Below are 15406 nucleotides of genomic sequence, written 5' to 3'. Positions count from 1 at the left end.
GAATACATTTCAGAATATTACGTGTCGTATATAATATAGCATATTTATATATTCATATTTTGTAATAGAATGTTAAGACAATGTGCAAAAATGTCTTTAAAGTTGTATTAATTTTCTCTTTATTTTTTCCCCAAATTAGATGGCCAATGCCCAACAAAAACAAATTAAAAAGGAAAAGATAATTATTGAGCAGACTATCCTGACAGAAAAAGAAATGTTGCTGAAAAAAGAAAAGCTCATTGAGGAAGAGAAAAATAAGCTTGAGAAACAGTTTGAGGATGAGGTCAAGAAGGCCAAAGCCCTCAAAGATGAGCAGGATCATCAAAGGAAGCAGATGGAACAGGAGAAGAAGAAACTCCAGGCTACCATGGATGCCGTTTTGAAAAAGCAGAAGGATGCTGAGGAGGAGATGTGCAATAAGCAGAAAGAGATGCAGGATCTTGAAAATAAAAGGCTTGAACAAGAGAATTTGTTGAATGAGGAGAATACAAAGCTTCGTGAGAAGCTGCAGCAACTTTCTACACCTAAAAAGTCAGTAACACCCCACACTAAAGAAAGGGAGATTCAAACTGATGAGGTCCCTGAAGATCAGCTAATTGCAATGACAATGGTGGGGACTACAAATAAAGTATTCAATGGGTCTGAAGTAGTAGATGGTGCAAAGAAAAACAAAGATTCACCATTTGCTTTTGATGGGATTAGGGACAAGGTTCCTGCCAGCAGGCTCCATGACATTGGTATACTGAACAAAACGGACTTTGACAAGCTGAAAACGGGGAAAACCACAGTGCAAGACCTGAGCAAGACCGAGAAGGTGAAAACATGTCTCAAAGGCAAAAATAGTGTTGGCGGAGTCTTGACCCCAGCCAAGCAGAAAATGAGTGTGTATCAGGCCATGAAAGAGAATAAACTTTCTCCTGGTGCTGCCACAATGCTCCTTGAAGCTCAGGCAGCATCTGGGTACCTCATTGATCCAGTGAAAAACAGAATGCTCTCTGTGGATGAAGCTGTAAAGGAGGAATTAATAGGTCCAGAACTCCATAACAAAATGCTTTCTGCAGAAAAAGCAGCTACTGGTTACAAAGATCCTTATACTGGAGACAAAATCTCACTCTTTGAGGCCATGAAAAAGGGTCTGATTGAACAAGACCAGGCCGTTAGACTTCTGGATGCTCAGATTGCAACTGGTGGAATAATTGACCCTGTCAATAGTCACCGTGTACCACTCCAGACAGCCTATAAGCAGGGCCAATTGGATTCTGAGATGAACAGAACTTTATCAAACCCTACTGCTGACTCAAAGTTATTCATTGACCCAAGCACTCAGGAGAGCCTCACTTATCAGCAACTATTGGAGAGGTGCACCTCAGATGCAGAGACAGGCCTACTTGTGTTACCAATCACAGAGAGCGCTGCACAAAGTGACAAGACCTACACAACTGAAGAGACTAAAGATGTACTCACTAAAGCAAATATCTCTGTTCTATTTGGAAGATTCCAAGGAAAGACTGTGACCATTTGGGAAATCATTAACTCAGAGTATTTTACAGAGCCACAGAGGAAGGATCTGATTCATCAGTATAAGACCGGAAAAATCACAATAGAAAAATGTATCAAAATTGTCATTAGTGTTGTGGAAGACAAAGAGAAGAAGAATGAAATTGTGTTTGATGGTCTGAGGACTCCTGTCACTGCAGCTGAACTTCTAGAATCAAATATCATCAATAAAGACTTGTTCAACAAATTGCATAATGGCAAAACAACTGTCATTGAAATCTCTGAGATGGAGTGTGTTAAGAAAGCCTTAAGAGGAACACCTAGCATTGCTGGAGTGATCGTTGAGTCAACCAAGGAGAAAATACCATTCTATCAAGCCGTAAAGAAACAGATGCTCTCTCCCGAGACTGCATTGACTCTTCTTGAGGCTCAAGCTGGGACTGGATTTATAATTGACCCTGTCAAAAATCAGAAGCTCACTGTGGACGAGGCTGTTAAATCAGGTCTTGTTGGTCCAGAGATGCATGAAAAACTTCTGTCTGCAGAGAGAGCTGTTAATGGCTACAAAGATCCCTACACTGGAAAGAATGTATCCCTATTTCAGGCAATGTTTAAAGACCTTATTAAGAAAGACCAGGGTATCCGTCTGCTAGAGGCTCAGCTTGCAACTGGAGGTATAATTGATCCAGTCAAAAGTTATCGCATCCCACATGATGTTGCCTGTAAACGTGGATATTTTGAAGAAGAAATGAACAAGACCTTGAGCAACAACACTGATGAAACTAAAGTATACTTTGATCCTAACATGTGGGAGAATGCATCTTATGTACAACTCATGAAAAAATGTGTCACTGACAAAGAGACTGGTTTTCCATTTCTTCCGCTCTCAGAGAAAGCAATTCAAAAGTCAAAAGAGAAACAAAAGTCAAAAGAGGATCATCAATACACTGAGTTCCAGATCAAAGATGCCTTGAATCAGGCAACAATGGAGCTGCAGTATGGACCTTTCAAAGGAAGGAAAGTCACTATTTGGGAGATCATACACTCTGAATATATTACAGAGGAACAAAGAATCGAGTTGATTCAACAGTACAGAACTGGAACAGTGACTATTGAAAGAATTATTACAATCCTTGTCACAATGGTTGATAAAAAGGAGACCAAGAAACAGGAAAAAGAACAGGCCAGCTTTAAAGGTCTTAGAGTACCTGTCACAGCCAGCTCATTGTTTGAATCCAAAATAATTGATAAAGCTACATATGATCAACTCCAACAGGGCGAAAAGAAGCCGAAAGAAATCAGTGACATGGACTCAGTCAGGAAATACTTGCAAGGAACAGATGGACAGATTGCAGGCATCTATATGGGTGACTCAAAGGAAAAGGTTAGCATTTATCAAGCAATGAAGAAAAATATATTGAGACAAAATACAGGTCTTGCATTACTCGAGGTACAAGCAGCAACTGGTTTCATTATCGATCCTGTCAAAAACCAGAGGTACACTGTGGATGATGCTGTGAAAGCAGGAGTCGTTGGTCCTGAGGTTCATGAGAAACTTCTTTCAGCTGAGAAAGCAGTGACTGGTTTCAGAGATCCATACACAGGCAACATTATTTCCCTCTTCCAGGCCATGAAGAAGGAGCTTGTGCTACGAGAACATGCCATTCCCCTGTTGGAAGCTCAGATGGCCACAGGAGGGATTATTGACCCAGTCAGCAGCCACCGTGTTCCAAATGATGTGGCCTTCCAACGTGGCTATTTCAATAAGCAGATGGCTAAGACCTTTACTGACCCCTCAGGGGATAGCAAAGCCTTCGTTGATCCCAACACTAATGAAAGTTACACCTATAAACAACTGCAAGAGAAATGCATAAGGGACCCAGATACCGGTCTGTGCTTTCTGCCGCTATCAAAGGCTGAAGCTCAAAGTCCAGTGGAAAAGTCCTACGTATACACAGAAGAACAGGCACGGACAGACTTGAGTAACAGTCAAGTGGATATCCCTCATCAGGCCTATGGAGGGAAGGTAATGACCCTATGGGATGTCATGATCTCAAACCTGCTCCCTGAGGAGGAAAAGCTAAGGCTCCTGGAACAGTATCGCCGTGGGCAAATCACAAAGGAGAGAATGATCATCATCGTCATTGAAATCATTGAACAAAGGGAGATACTGAAAGTAGAGCAGAGCATGTCCTGTGATGTGATCAGACGAAGAGTCACTATTGAGGAGCTCTACAGTTCTCGCATTATCGACCTTCAAACATACAATCTGTTAAAGCAAGAGAAGAAAACTATCCGTGAGGTTATGGAAATGCCATCTGTAAAGCAGTATCTGTTTGGCACTGGCAGTATTGCTGGAATCCTCTCAGACTCCCCCTCTAAGGTCAGTATTTACCAGGCATTGAAGAGAGGTCTCATTAAGCCTGATTTTGCTACCAGTCTCCTGGAGGCCCAAGCAGCAACAGGATTCATCATTGACCCTGTGAAAGATGAATTGCTAACTGTTGACGAGGCTGTGCGCAAAGGGATAGTCGGCCCTGAAATCCATGACAAACTTCTTTCTGCCGAGAGGGCAGTCACTGGCTACAAGGATCCTTACAGTGGAAAAGTAATCTCTCTCTTCCAAGCGATGAAAAAATACCTTGTTCCTGAGGACTATGCCCTGAGGCTCCTTGAAGCCCAGGCTTCCACTGGAGGCCTTATGGATCCAGAATACTACTTCCACCTTCCCACAGATGTTGCCATGCAACGCGGGTACATCAATAAGGAAACATATGACAGGATCACTGATCCAAACTGTGATGTAAAAGGTTATGTTGATCCAACCACAGAGGAGAGACAGACCTATGCCCAACTGCTGAAGAGATGCAAAGTTGATAAAGAGAGTGGTCTGCGATTACTTTCAATGGCAGACAGAAGGCTGCTTTTTAAGGGTCTCAGAAAGAAAGTGACATTGGATGAGCTGCTTTGTTCGCAGATTATTGACCAAAAGACATACAATGATCTCACTGAAGGCCTTATCTCAGTAGAAGAGGTCAGCCGAGAAGTGAAGAAGTACCTTGAGGGCACAAGCTGCATTGCCGGAGTATATGTAGAATCTAGCAAAGACCGCCTGTCAATCTACCAAGCAATGAAAAAGAACATGATAAGACCCGGGACAGCCTTTGAACTTCTTGAGGCTCAAGCAGCAACAGGATATATAATTGACCCAATAAAGAACCTGAAGCTGAATGTTGGTGAAGCTGTTAAAATGGGAGTCGTTGGTTCAGAGTTCAAAGACAAGCTCATCTCTGCTGAGCGTGCCGTTACAGGCTACAGGGATCCGTACTCTGGCAAGACCATCTCTCTATTCCAGGCCATGAAAAAGGGTCTCATTCTGAAAGAACACGGCATTCGACTATTGGAAGCCCAAATTGCCACTGGTGGGATCATTGATCCAGAAGAGAGTCACCGCTTGCCAGTTGAGATGGCCTACACACGTGGTTTGTTTGATGAGGAGATGAATGGCATTCTTACAGACCCATCTGATGACACTAAAGGCTTCTTTGACCCTAACACTGAGGAGAACCTCACTTACCTGCAGCTGATGGAGCGATGCCTGATTGACCCGGAAACTGGACTTGCACTTTTGCTGTTAAAAGAAAAGAAACGTGAGAGGAAGACATCCTCCAAATCGTCTGTGCGTAAACGTAGAGTAGTCATTGTTGACCCAGAGACAGGCAAAGAGATGTCTGTGTATGAGGCATATCACAAAGGACTTATAGATCACCAGACTTACACGGAGCTTGCAGAGCAGGAGTGTGAGTGGGAGGAGATTACTATCTCCTCATCTGATGGTGTTGTGAAGTCCATGATCATTGATAGAAGGACTGGCCAACAGTATGATATTGATGATGCCACCACAAAGGGCCTCATTGACCAGTCTGCTCTGGATCAGTACCGTGCTGGCACTCTGTCCATCACAGAGTTTGCGGACATGCTGTCCGGAAACATAAGTGGCACCAGATCTAGGTCATCCTCCTTTGGGTCCACATCATCTCACTCCAATAGTTCAGCCCCCTCTATCAAACCCCCAGCAACAATATGGAATGACCCAACAGAAGAAACCGGCCCTGTGGCTGGAATACTGGATACTGACACATTGGATAAGGTGTCAGTCACAGAAGCCATGCACAGAAATCTTGTGGACAATATCACAGGTCAAAGATTGCTGGAGGCTCAGGCTTCCACTGGTGGCATCATTGATCCAAATACTGGAGAGAAATTCTCAGTTGCAGATGCAGTGAACATGGGACTTGTGGATAAGATCATGGTTGACCGAATCAACCTGGCACAGAAGGCCTTCAATGGATTTGAGGATCCCCGAACCAAAACAAAAATGTCTGCTGCACAAGCATTAAAAAAGGGGTGGTTGTACTTTGAGGCGGGTCAGAGATTCCTAGAAGTACAATATCTAACTGGTGGTTTGATAGAACCAGAGGTCAATGGCAGAGTTCCACTGGACGTTGCTGTCAACAAGGGCACCCTAGATGCACGTACTGCACAGAAGCTACGGGATATCAGTGGATACTCCAAATACCTCACCTGCCCCAAGACGAAGCTTAAGATCTCATACAAGGATGCCATGGATAGAAGCATGATTGAGGAGGGTTCTGGTCTGCGTCTGTTGGAAGGCTCTTCTCAGTCAAGTAAAGGCCTTTACAGTCCTTACAGTGTTAGCGGTTCTGGGTCAGCATCCGGTTCCCGGCCCGACTCAAGAACTGGCTCCAGGTCAGGCTCCAGACGAGGGAGCTTTGATGCCACAGGTTCTGGCTTCTCCACTAATTTCTCTTCCTCATCCTTCAGCTCCACAAGCTATGGGCGCAGATATAATGCAGGATTACAAAGCGGACTTAGTATGGATGAGCTAGCACAGGCCCTGACATCACTAGCAATGGGCAGGAACTGCAGTTCTGAAGAGAGAATATTTACCACAATACAAACCAATTACTCCCCAGTTGCCTAATTCTTATTAGAAAAATAGTCTACCTTTATTCTGCTCTGCATGTGGTTATTATGGGGCTTTTCAGCAATATATTGTAAATATTTTAGCTGGCTTTAAGTTAATTTTGTCAATATTTTATTCAGTTTTACATTTTCAAAGTACATTTTAAGTTGCTCTCTTTTGTATTATGTTTGAGAAGTCAATTGTTTTTTGCATTAGTTATATGCTTACATACAGAAGAGCTGACTGTATTCAAACTATATTTTTATTTTTAGCAACTACAATTATATTGATAATAACGTTTTCAATATTAGACATATTGAAAATGTTCTATTTTTAAGTCAGCTTGTTATTAATTGTAATTAACATTTTCTGACTTGGGTTAAAAATATATTTTGATTCTATTAAATTCCATCAAAGAAAGTATCTAGGTTAAAGTATCAATTTTTATAGCAAACCAAATTAGATGTGAAAGCTGTTTAAACTATTTGGTAGGAGGACATTTAGAATATCTAGAAATAGATACAAAAGCTTCCAATCTGCAGAGCAGAATAAGGAGTCACAGAACAATGAATTATTATAACACTGGAGCAAATGCTTCAAGAAAACCAAGCTTCAAAATATTTTCTTATCTTTGCTAGACTGTGCCAATGTCTGGATTCTACCTATCCCCTGCTTGTTATATACAATGGACTACCAAACAGTTAAAACTATGCAGTCTTTATACAGTCAAGCATCCTTATGGAGAGAGCATTCCAAGGATGGCAATCCCAACATAATAAAACATGGACCAACATACTTGAAGTAAAAGATGCCCCACATCACCATGAAACACCATTGGACACCCCTGGTCTCATCTCAAGCTGAAATAACTTCTCAGCAGAACCATTGCTTCTCTAGACTTTTTTGAAAAAGAAGTGACTAAATCTTTTCTATTATTATTTATATTTTTTTTGCCAGACACAAATCTTAAAGTAATTTTTTCTTCATTTTGTTGAAGCCTATGTTTTCCTGAGACCCTCAAGTCAAAACGAAGAACTTAGCTGAAATAAACGTTAACGTTCACACTTAAGACTACACCGAGATACATTTACATAATTCATTTTAGCCTTTTTATTTTTCAGACAATTATTAACAAATAACTCTGAAAAGGCAGATGTTGATGTTTAAATGCAAAATATAATGAATCATTGTACTGCCTTGCTTCTACCTTACACCTGCATACTAATATATCTGATCTCATATGGTAACAGCCTTAACCACCTGTATTGTAATGTTTTCGTTAGTGCCTGCATATTCAATGCATGAAAGGGTTGCACAGACAACAAGGTGTGAATAATACTGTAAATTGAGTGATTCACAACTGGAAAAATGATATGGTTGTTATCAGGTATTTCCCAAGTTCATGGAGGTCATACAGTATTCATACCGCATCAATACTCTTTTATTTCACTAGATTAAACTAAGAACATTTGTACAAGGCTAAGATTGAAATAAATGTTTATCACAAAAAAATATTCAGTTTTGAAATGTATAAGACAATCTTTACTGACTGTATTCTACATATTTGGAGAATATATTTTAGCGTCGTCACTTGTTGCCTCGTGAACCAGTGTTCATATTTCCCAACACAATTGCTTGTTTTTTTTTCTTCCTTAGAAGTACTTTCCTTTGTAAATTGTCATGTTCTATCTCAATATTCATTATATTTTCATATGATACATTTTATTTTTGCTTTGCATGTTGTACAAACTTGGTTGAAAAGATGCAATATAAATAGTTGCATCCATTTTTTCGTTGTGAAGCCTTTTAAAATGGTTTGAAGGATGTACTTTAAAGTTGGGTGTTCAGGCATGGTTAAAATGGTGTATTGAAAGGGTGACATTGTATTTGAATGTTAACACCTTAAGAATGTAAATAAACTTATGAGGTATCAATATGAAATGCAATGTCTTTTGAGTATTTTTTTATGTTCGAGTGAAGATTTTTGCACTCCAAACAAATCTTTATTTAAAGATGCACTATGCAGAAATCGCTCCACCATTACCTGGTTGCTAAAATGTATAATTATTTGCCTAATTTCAGTTTATTCGACAAAACAAGGAAGTGTTGTGTAGAAAATCATTGTACCATGTAAACTGCTGCGAAATATATTTTTCATAACCAAAATATTGTATTTTCAGCTGTTTGAAGCCGGTGTACAAAACCGAAAGTAAAAGATGCAAAAAAGAAACTTTAGAATGGGAAGCATAGAAATAGCACACATTGAACAGAGCTAACGCTTCTTATACTTGCTTTCAATGAGAATGATAGATATATAACTCAAATTTCTATGTGTATTTTGTCAGCTCTCCCAATAAGTTACACTGTAGCTTTAATTCAGTGGAATTCAACACAAGAATAAGGGCTTTATGGATGTAATTGGAGAATCAGTATTTTAAGGTTTGAATGCATTGCTCTTAGACAGTTGTCACCTCCAGTAATTTATTGTCCTCACAAAACACTATACACAACTCACTTGCTCTTAATAGCTTTCTAATTCTTCTGAATTATTTAATGATAGAGACAATAATACAATACAAAGGTGTGGAACTCTTCTGTCTTTACATCAGCACAAGTGAAATTAAGCCACATAGTTTACATCTTATCTAATCCTTTTGTCATTTACTGATGTCACAGTGTCAAATGAGGTGTTAGAAAAGGGGATACTATTCCATCCAATTGGTGACAGATTCTCATGTGAATATTAAAAAATCAGCATGAAGAAAATATGTGCATTTTCCCACCAGTGGTGTTTCCACCAAACTGACTTCTTGCCGATACAAATCAGTGCATGATGACATATGCACCCAAAATGTACCTTTTCACTTGAAGATTTCATGTACCAAATAAAAATCTAAAGTTCAATCTATTTCCATTGCATTTTTGACTCTACCGATAGTTTTGTCACAAAAAACGTTGCATTAAATAGCAAATGTGCCTACCGGAGTCTTGGCACGTGCTCTCTAGCCAACAGCTCGCAGATACAGTGAGAGTAGGCTGTATGGGCAGGCTAGTCTACATTATGAGATTACTATGAATTAGAGCGAGAATATTTGTATTTGTCAAACGGCCGTCAAGCATCGATCATCATGTCACCAGAATAAGACCCTCGATATTTATTGGAAGGAGCATCAAACTCATCACTGTGCACTTTCACCACCTTGTGAAGTTCATCATAAATTATTTAATCTGTAGCCTAATAAATTGCATGGTTTCCCGAGTTGTAGTGGGAGGACCACACACCATATCATCACAACTCCAAATTTACATTGATGTTTATTTTACCTTTATTTAACTAGGCAAGTCAGTTAAGAACAAATTCTTATTTACAATGACGGCCTACCCCGGCCAAACCCAGACGACACTGGGCCAATTGTGCGCCACCCTATGGGACTCCCAATCACGTCTGGTTGTGATACAGCCTAGAATCATACCAGGGTCTGTAGTGACACCTCTAGCACTGAGATGCAGTGCCTTAGACCGCTGCCCACTCGGGAGCCCAATATAATGGTTATTATATTCATATTTGAAAAAAAATAAATGAGTTTCCACCACCATTTCTAGCATAATTCATTTATTTTTATTTTATTTCACCTTTATTTAACCAGGTAGGCTAGTTGAGAACAAGTTCTCATTTGCAACTGCGACCTGGCCAAGATAAAGCATAGCAGTGTGAACAGACAACAACACAGAGTTACACATGGAGTAAACAATAGACAAGTCAATAACATGGTAGAAAAAAGAGAATCTATATACAACGTGTGCAAAAGGCATGAGGTAGGCAATAAATCGAATAATTACAATTTAGCAGATTAACACTGGAGTGATAAATCATCAGACGATCATGTGCAAGAAGAGATACTGGTGTGCAAAAGAGCAGAAAAGTAAATAAATAAAAGCAGTATGGGGGTGAGGTAGGTAAATTGGGTGGGTAGTTTACAGATGGACTATGTACAGCTGCAGCGATCGGTTAGCTGCTCGGATAGCAGATTTTTAAAGTTGTTGAGGGAGATAAAAGTCTCCAACTTCAGAGATTTTTGCAATTCGTTCCAGTCGCAGGCAGCAGAGAACTGGAAGGAAAGGCGTCCAAATGAGGTTTTGGCTTTAGGGATGATCAGTGAGATACACCTGCTGGAGCGCGTGCTACGGGTGGGTGTAGCCATCGTGACCAGTGAACTGAGATAATGCGGCACTTTGCCTAGCATAGCCTTGTAGATGACCTGGAGCCAGTGGGTCTGACGACGAACATGTAGCGAGGGCCAGCCGACTAGGGCATACAGGTCGCAGTGGTGGGTCGTATAAGGTGCTTTAGTAACAAAACGGATGGCACTGTGATAAACTGCATCCAGTTTGCTGAGTAGAGTATTGGAAGCTATTTTGTAGATGACATATCCGAAGTCGAGGATCGGTAGGATAGTCAGTTTTACTAGGGTAAGTTTGGCGGCGTGAGTGAAGGAGGCTTTGTTCCGGAATAGAAAGCCGACTCTAGATTTGATTTTGGATTGGAGATGTTTGATATGAGTCTGGAAGGAGAGTTTGCAGTCTAGCCAGACACCTAGGTACTTATAGATGTCCACATATTCTAGGTCGGAACCGTCCAGGGTGGTGATGCTAGTCGGGCGTGCGGGTGCAGGCAGCGAACGGTTGAAAAGCATGCATTTGGTTTTACTAGCGTTTAAGAGCAGTTGGAGGCCACGGAAGGAGTGTTGTATGGCATTGAAGCTCGTTTGGAGGTTAGAGAGCACAGTGTCCAGGGAAGGGCCGGAAGTATACAGAATGGTGTCGTCTGCGTAGAGGTGGATCAGGGAATCGCCCGCAGCAAGAGCAACATCATTGATGTATACAGAGAAAAGAGTCGGCCCGAGAATTGAACCCTGTGGTACCCCCATAGAGACTGCCAGAGGACCGGACAACATGCCCTCCGATTTGACACACTGAACTCTGTCTGCAAAGTAGTTGGTGAACCAGGCAAGGCAGTCATTAGAAAAACCGAGGCTATTGAGTCTGCCGATAAGAATATGGTGATTGACAGAGTCGAAAGCCTTGGCCAGGTCGATGAAGACGGCTGCACAGTAATGTCTTTTATCGATGGCGGTTATGATATCGTTTAGTACCTTGAGCGTGGCTGAGGTGCACCCGTGACCGGCTCGGAAACCGGATTGCACAGCGGAGAAGGTACGGTGGGATTCGAGATGGTCAGTGATCTGTTTGTTGACTTGGCTTTCGAAGACCTTAGCTAGGCAGGGCAGGATGGATATAGGTCTGTAACAGTTTGGGTCCAGGGTGTCTCCCCCTTTGAAGAGGGGGATGACAGCGGCAGCTTTCCAATCCTTGGGGATCTCAGATGATACGAAGGAGAGGTTGAACAGGCTGGTAATAGGGGGTGCGACAATGGCAGCGGACAGTTTCAGAAATAGGGGGCCCAGATTGTCAAGCCCAGCTGATTTGTATGGGTCCAGGTTTTCCAGCTCTTTCAGAACATCTGCTATCTGGATATGGGTAAAGGAGAAGCTGGGGAGGCTTGGGCGAGTAGCAGCGGGGGGGGCGGGGCTGTTGGCCAAGGTTGGAGTCGCCAGGTGGAAGGCATGGCCAGCCATTGAGAAATGTTTGTTGAAGTTTTCGATTATCACGGACTTATCAGTGGTGACCGTGTTATCTAGCCTCAGTGCAGTGGGCAGCTGGGAGGAGGTGCTCTTGTTTTCCATGGACTTTACAGTATCCCAGAACTTTTTGGAGTTAGAGCTACAGGATGCAAATTTCTGCTTGAAAAAGCTGGCCTTTGCTTTCCTGACTGACTGCGTGTATTGGTTCCTGACTTCCCTGAACAGTTGCATATCACGGGGGCTCTTCGATGCTATTGCAGTTCGCCACAGGATGTTTTTGTGCTGGTTGAGGGCAGTCAGGTCTGGAGTGAACCAAGGGCTATATCTGTTCTTGGTTCTGCATTTTTTGAACGGAGCGTGCTTGTCTAATATGGTGAGGAAGTAACTTTTAAAGAATGACCAGGCATCCTCAACTGACGGGATGAGGTCAATATCCTTCCAGGGTACCCGGGCCAGGTCGATTAGAAAGGCCTGCTCGCAGAAGTGTTTCAGGGAGCGTTTGACAGTGATGAGGGGTGGTCGTTTGACCGTGGACCCGTGGCGGATACAGGCAATGAGGCAGTGATCGCTGAGATCTTGATTGAAGACAGCAGAGGTGTATTTGGAGGGCAAGTTGGTCAGGATAATGTCTATTAGGGTGCCCATGTTTACGGATTTAGGGTTGTACCTGGTGGGTTCCTTGATGATTTGTGTGAGATTGAGGGCATCAAGCTTAGATTGTAGGACTGCCGGGGTGTTAAGCATATCCCAGTTTAGGTCACCTAACAGAACAAACTCTGAAGCTAGATGGGGAGCGATCAATTCACAGATGGTGTCCAGGGCACAGCTGGGAGCTGAGGGGGGTCGGTAGCAGGCGGCAACAGTGAGAGACTTATTTCTGGAGAGATTAATTTTTAAAATTAGAAGTTCGAACTGTTTGGGCATAGACTCGGAAAGTATGACAGAACTTTGCAGGCTACCCACACAAAAAGGTTGCACCATGTCAAATGAACAAATGATTGTACCGAAACGTACAAAAAATTGTACCGAAACTTCCTGTTTCCGTCACAGCTGTCGTGATTCGTTTTTATACAGTATAACTTTATTCGCATAAAAACTGTGGATGAAAACGTGGTTATTGGTAGAATTTAGTCTCCTACAAGTCCTACAAATTATTTTAGGAAGTGTATGCTTATGTGTGCTAGCACAGCATATCTTAATTTTTTTAAATTATGATTTAAAGACCGAGAAACATAATCTCTAGCAGAGAAACACAAACACACTGGACGATAACACACGGACTAGATCATGAATACTGGCACAATGGATAAGTTTAGTTGCCCAATAACAACAGGACTGGTCCCAGTCCACCCCTGTAGTATGCTAATCAAGTGGAAAGCACAAAATATTGTCTCAGATGGTTATCATGCTTCTGTTTTTCTTGCAGATGTGTTAAACACTGTTTTGTACAGGGCATCATGCACCAACCACATGGATTTACTGAATTTTGAAATTCAACTAAACTATATGTGATATTTGCTTTTCACAATTTCTTGTTTACAGGGAGCTATAGGTATCATCGCTGCCCATCCGGAAATATCACTCATCAACTGCTTGAGGTCTAGCAATGCAGCTCATATTGAGAAAAAGACTCTATAGTGAAATGCCTTTTGGTCATTGTCCTATTGGTTTGTTGCTGTATGATGTTTGCAACAAACAGTATTTAGTCAAAGTCGAGAACATACTCAGTCGAACCACACTAGCGGAATCTGTTACCAGACACTGCCTGCAGACACGGTGTAACCCAGACTAACATCTCTGAATGGTTTGATAAGCACTTTAACTATTCTATCCATATGTTGCTGTCCGAGAGCAATGTCAACAGAGACCCTCAAGTGGTGGAAGGTCAGTGACTTGTGCGTCTTGAATATACATTTGAAACAAATGAATATCACTATACACTAATTTATCCTAAAATAGCTATTGTGTACCTAAACTACACTTACAACTTGTACATTGAATTTATTTATTTATTTATTTCACCTTTATTTAACCAGGTAGGCAAGTTGAGAACAAGTTCTCATTTACAATTGCGACCTGGCAATGTACCTAAATGATGGACATTATAGTCATAATGGCCTGAGAAATCCAGTAGTCCTACAGGAAATGTGTGGCACGATTCATGTGAGAAAGATGTCAGGCGCATGGCCAACACACCACGTCTGTACCCAGAGAGTGCCATGAATCTAGGCAATGACATCAGCCTGGTGCTGATTCCCTTGAAAATGAAAGACTTAGAGTGGCTCTTAAGTGTTATCACAGAGAGGTCTTTCACATCAGAAGTGAACACTAGTTTCCACCGGTCCCTCCCACACACCCATGTTGGATGGAACTTTCTCTCCATTGTGCCAGACAATCAATCACAACCTTCATCACTTGCAACTGCTGTTAAAACGTTCCACAAGTGATTATGTTCAACCGTCCTCAGTTTAGCTTGTACTTGGATTAAAAAGACTCTAATTCTGAAATGTCTGAATGATTTTCTTATAAAATGAGAGAAGACATAAGAGAAGCCAATATTTCAGGAATGTCTAAATGCCCCAGAGTCAGAAACATGATAGAACTTGTCACTGTCAGAGATAAGTAAAAAAAGATTTGCTTCAGGCACCCAATGATAGAATCGTATAATGAAAGGTGTAACTGACCTGGTGAAGACAGCAAGGTTGACTTCTCTCCCCACCCATCTCTCTGACATGCATGACTGCCCCCACACAATTCCTGGCTTGTTATGTCATTGGTTGGTGGATGTTATGGTCTGTTTCAGCTAACTGTTATCTAGAGCGCATGTGCCAAGAGTAGAGTAGGCACATTTGCTATTTAACACAACAGTTTGTGACAGAACTATCAGTTGAAAATGTGATAAACGCATTGAACTTTAGATTTTTGTTCAGTACATGAAAACTTAAGTGAAAAGTTTATTTTGTGTGCACTACATCATCACGCACTGATTTTATGCGCAAACAAGTCAACTTGGTGGAAACATACCACTGGTGTAAAATGCGCATATTTCCCTTATACAGATTTTTTTATATTTGCATAAAAATCTGTAGACTATTGGATGGAAACCTAGCTATAGAAGCATTACAGATTGCGCAATAGAAGTGTAAATTGTTATTTGTATGCAGCGAGGGATGGAAGGTTTTATTAAAATGTACATTTATGGGATTTTTCAGTTCTGCAATTGCTCATTTTTATTTTTTGACACGACAAAGTTCAGTATTTGTGGATCTGTAAAGGAGAC

General features: G+C 41.4%; 1 protein-coding gene across 1 annotated transcript in view; it reads left to right on the top strand.

Annotated features, from left to right (window-relative positions):
• LOC129830611 (uncharacterized) overlaps window positions 1-15406 on the top strand; it is a 248671-nt gene that overhangs the window by 190885 nt on the left and 42380 nt on the right. Inside the window, exons 34-35 of the mRNA XM_055893164.1 lie at window positions 140-6496; window positions 13669-13724. Coding sequence (XP_055749139.1) covers window positions 140-6496; window positions 13669-13724 — 6413 coding nt within the window. The remainder of the gene's footprint in view (window positions 1-139; window positions 6497-13668; window positions 13725-15406) is intronic.

This window comes from Salvelinus fontinalis, chromosome 32 (assembly GCF_029448725.1).
Source record: "Salvelinus fontinalis isolate EN_2023a chromosome 32, ASM2944872v1, whole genome shotgun sequence".
NCBI lineage: Eukaryota > Metazoa > Chordata > Actinopteri > Salmoniformes > Salmonidae > Salvelinus > Salvelinus fontinalis.
Note: the sequence above shows the minus strand (reverse complement) of the source record. Positions and strands in the feature narration are given on the sequence as shown.